The following is a 2,592-nucleotide window of genomic DNA, read 5'->3' as shown; positions in this document are numbered from 1 at the left end:
CCCCCCCCGCGGCCGCCGAGGCTCGGCCCAGCCATGCCAAGGTCACGGCCACCGTGGCCGGGTCACCCGCTCTGCTCTGGTGCTCGCCGCCTGCAGACCTCGGGGCCGCTCAGTCGGGAAAGAGCTTCCGGAACCTGCCGTAGGCCGAGTGGCTGATGACAACGGTCACGTCGGCCACCCCGTCCTCAGGGATCACAGCCACCTCCTGCACGGTGGCCTCCGTGTGCAGCCAGCTGGGGACCGAGGACAGTGTGGACGCTGCGGCCTTCTGCCTGGGCCACCCCCACTCAGCCCTCTGCAAGCAGCCCCACTCGCGGTGGCGGGAAAGACCAGGCTCTGCGCAGGCCCGAGCTGGTGAGCACAGGCCTCCCCGGGGGCGCCGGCCGGCAGACCGCGACCTGGACGCCCTGGGGCCGCTCTCACCTGAGCTGGGCCCCGGCCAGCCTGACGCGCAGGGTGAGGACGCGCCTGCCCGTGGCCCTCAGAACCTCCTCTTCCAGCCTGGCCTTCAGCTCCTGCAGCCCGCAGCCCTGCAGGGCGGACACCGCCAGGACGCCGGGTTCCGGGGGGCTGTACCTGTGTGCGGAGGATGCCGAGGACGCCGGTCGGCCCCGGGGTTTCCGTCCCAGACCAGGGTCTCAGGGTCGCTCTGCCCAGCCCGGCCACTGTGGCCCCCGTGCCAGGAGGCCCCCACGCTACCACCGTGACGTGGTGTTCGGCGAGGTCACAGAGACGGCCCAGGCCTGGAGGTCGGGCAGGGGAGGGTGCGGCCCACCAAGGGACCCCATGCCACGCCACTGTGCAGCGTGGCTGTGCCGACTCACCCGGGCAGCAGGTCCACCTTGTTATGGACCTCCAGCACCGAGTCCAGCAGTGTGGGCGGCAGGCGCAGGCCACGCAGGGCCCCCAGCACACTGGCCTTCTGCAGCTCGGCCTCGGGGTGGCTGACGTCCCTCACGTGCAGGATCAGGTCCTGCCGGGCCGGGGGTCAGGGCGTGGCCGGTCACACCGGGAGGGGTGCAGGGGAGCCTCGCCCAGGCTGTGGTGGCGGGCCCTGAGGGGGCCCTGGGAGCAGAGCTGGCCCGCGGGGCAGCCCACCCGGCTTCCCTGGGCCCGGGTCCTGCCCGTGCTCCCGGCCTCCACCCAGGTGCTCCTCGCGGGGCGCAGCTCTGCACAGACCCAGCACCGAGGGTGTGCGGCGATTGCCCACCTCCAGGGACGTTGCCGGGGGTCTCGACCCTCGTTTACATCCACCTGGGCACCCCGCCCCAGCCCTGCACCATCTGGGGTCTCCGGCCGGGGCACGTCCCATCGGGGCGTCCTGCCCGGCTCACGGCCACCGGGGCTCCAGCCTCCTCACCGAGTGCGCCACGTCCTCCAGGGTGGCGGAGAAGGCCTCGACGAGGCCGTGGGGCAGCTGGGACAGGAAGCCGACTGTGTCCACGTACACGACCGTCATGCGTGAGGGCAGCGAGCCCGCGTGGGCCGTGACGTCCAGAGTGGCGAACAGCTGGTCCCGCGGCCGGGCGGCGGGGTCCCCGGTCAGGGCCCTGATCAGCGTGGTTTTCCCTGAGGGGGGACAGGCCGTGAGGTCCCCACGTGCCCCGGCGTGCCGGACACAGCTGCCTCCGGGACCCCCAAGTGTCCCCGTGGGGGATGGGGTGTCCCGCGGGCCCTGAGAAACAGGGACATCTCAGGGATGCCGGGGCCACCACGAAGGCTCCAGGATGCCAGCACCATGGCCCTGCTCTCAGAGCACCCAGGACGGGGTGGTGTGGACGGGGAGGTGGCGGTGTAGACAGATGCAGTGTTGGAGCAGATGTGGGAGCTGAAGGCATACTCAGGGCAGGTGACAGTACAGGGGGGCAGTGGTGCTGCAGAGGGTGGTGTAGACAGGGAGGTGGCAATGCAGAGGTGAGAGTTTACTGTGCAGGAGGAGAGACAGAGGTGTGGACAGGGAGACAGGGGTGAAGACAGGGAGATGGTGGTGTGGATGGGGAGACGGAGGTGTGGATGGGGAGACAGGGGTGAAGACAGGGAGACGGAGGTGTGGATGGGGAGACGGAGGTGTGGACGGGGAGACAGGGGTGAAGACAGGGAGACGGAGGTGTGGATGGGGAGATGGAGGTTTGGACAGGGAGATAGAGGTGAGAGTTTACTGTGCAGGAGGAGAGACAGAGGTGTGGACAGGGAGACAGGGGTGAAGACAGGGAGATGGTGGTGTGGATGGGGAGACGGAGGTGTGGACGGGGAGACAGGGGTGAAGACAGGGAGACGGAGGTGTGGATGGGGAGATGGAGGTGTGGACGGGGAGACGGAGGTGTGGATAGGGAGACGGTGGTGTGGACGGGGAGACAGAGGTGTGGCGAGGTGTGGACGGGGAGACGGAGGTGTGGATAGGGAGACGGTGGTGTGGACGGGGAGACAGAGGTGTGGCCGGGGAGACGGAGGTGTGGACGGGGAGACGGAGGTGTGGATAGGGAGAGGGTGGTGTGGACGGGGAGACAGAGGTGTGGCCGGGGAGACGGAGGTGTGGCCGGGGAGACGGAGGTGTGGATGGGGGGATGGAGGGGTGGGTGGGGAGGCTGAGGC

The 2,592-nt window shown here is 69.7% G+C and overlaps 1 protein-coding gene across 1 annotated transcript in view; it reads right to left on the bottom strand.

The window, feature by feature from the left end:
* Positions 1 to 20: 20 nt before the first annotated feature.
* The window catches only part of GTPBP6 (GTP binding protein 6), a gene marked incomplete at its 5' end in the record, with an annotated part of 7,781 nt that continues 5,209 nt past the window's right edge, over positions 21 to 2,592 (bottom strand). Inside the window, 4 exon segments of the mRNA XM_014582523.1 lie at positions 21 to 233; positions 424 to 576; positions 825 to 973; positions 1,361 to 1,569. Of these exon segments, the coding sequence (XP_014438009.1) occupies positions 110 to 233; positions 424 to 576; positions 825 to 973; positions 1,361 to 1,569 (635 nt within the window).

This window comes from Tupaia chinensis, unplaced genomic scaffold, assembly GCF_000334495.1.
Source record: "Tupaia chinensis unplaced genomic scaffold, TupChi_1.0 Scaffold143644_1, whole genome shotgun sequence".
NCBI lineage: Eukaryota > Metazoa > Chordata > Mammalia > Scandentia > Tupaiidae > Tupaia > Tupaia belangeri.
Note: the sequence above shows the minus strand (reverse complement) of the source record. Positions and strands in the feature narration are given on the sequence as shown.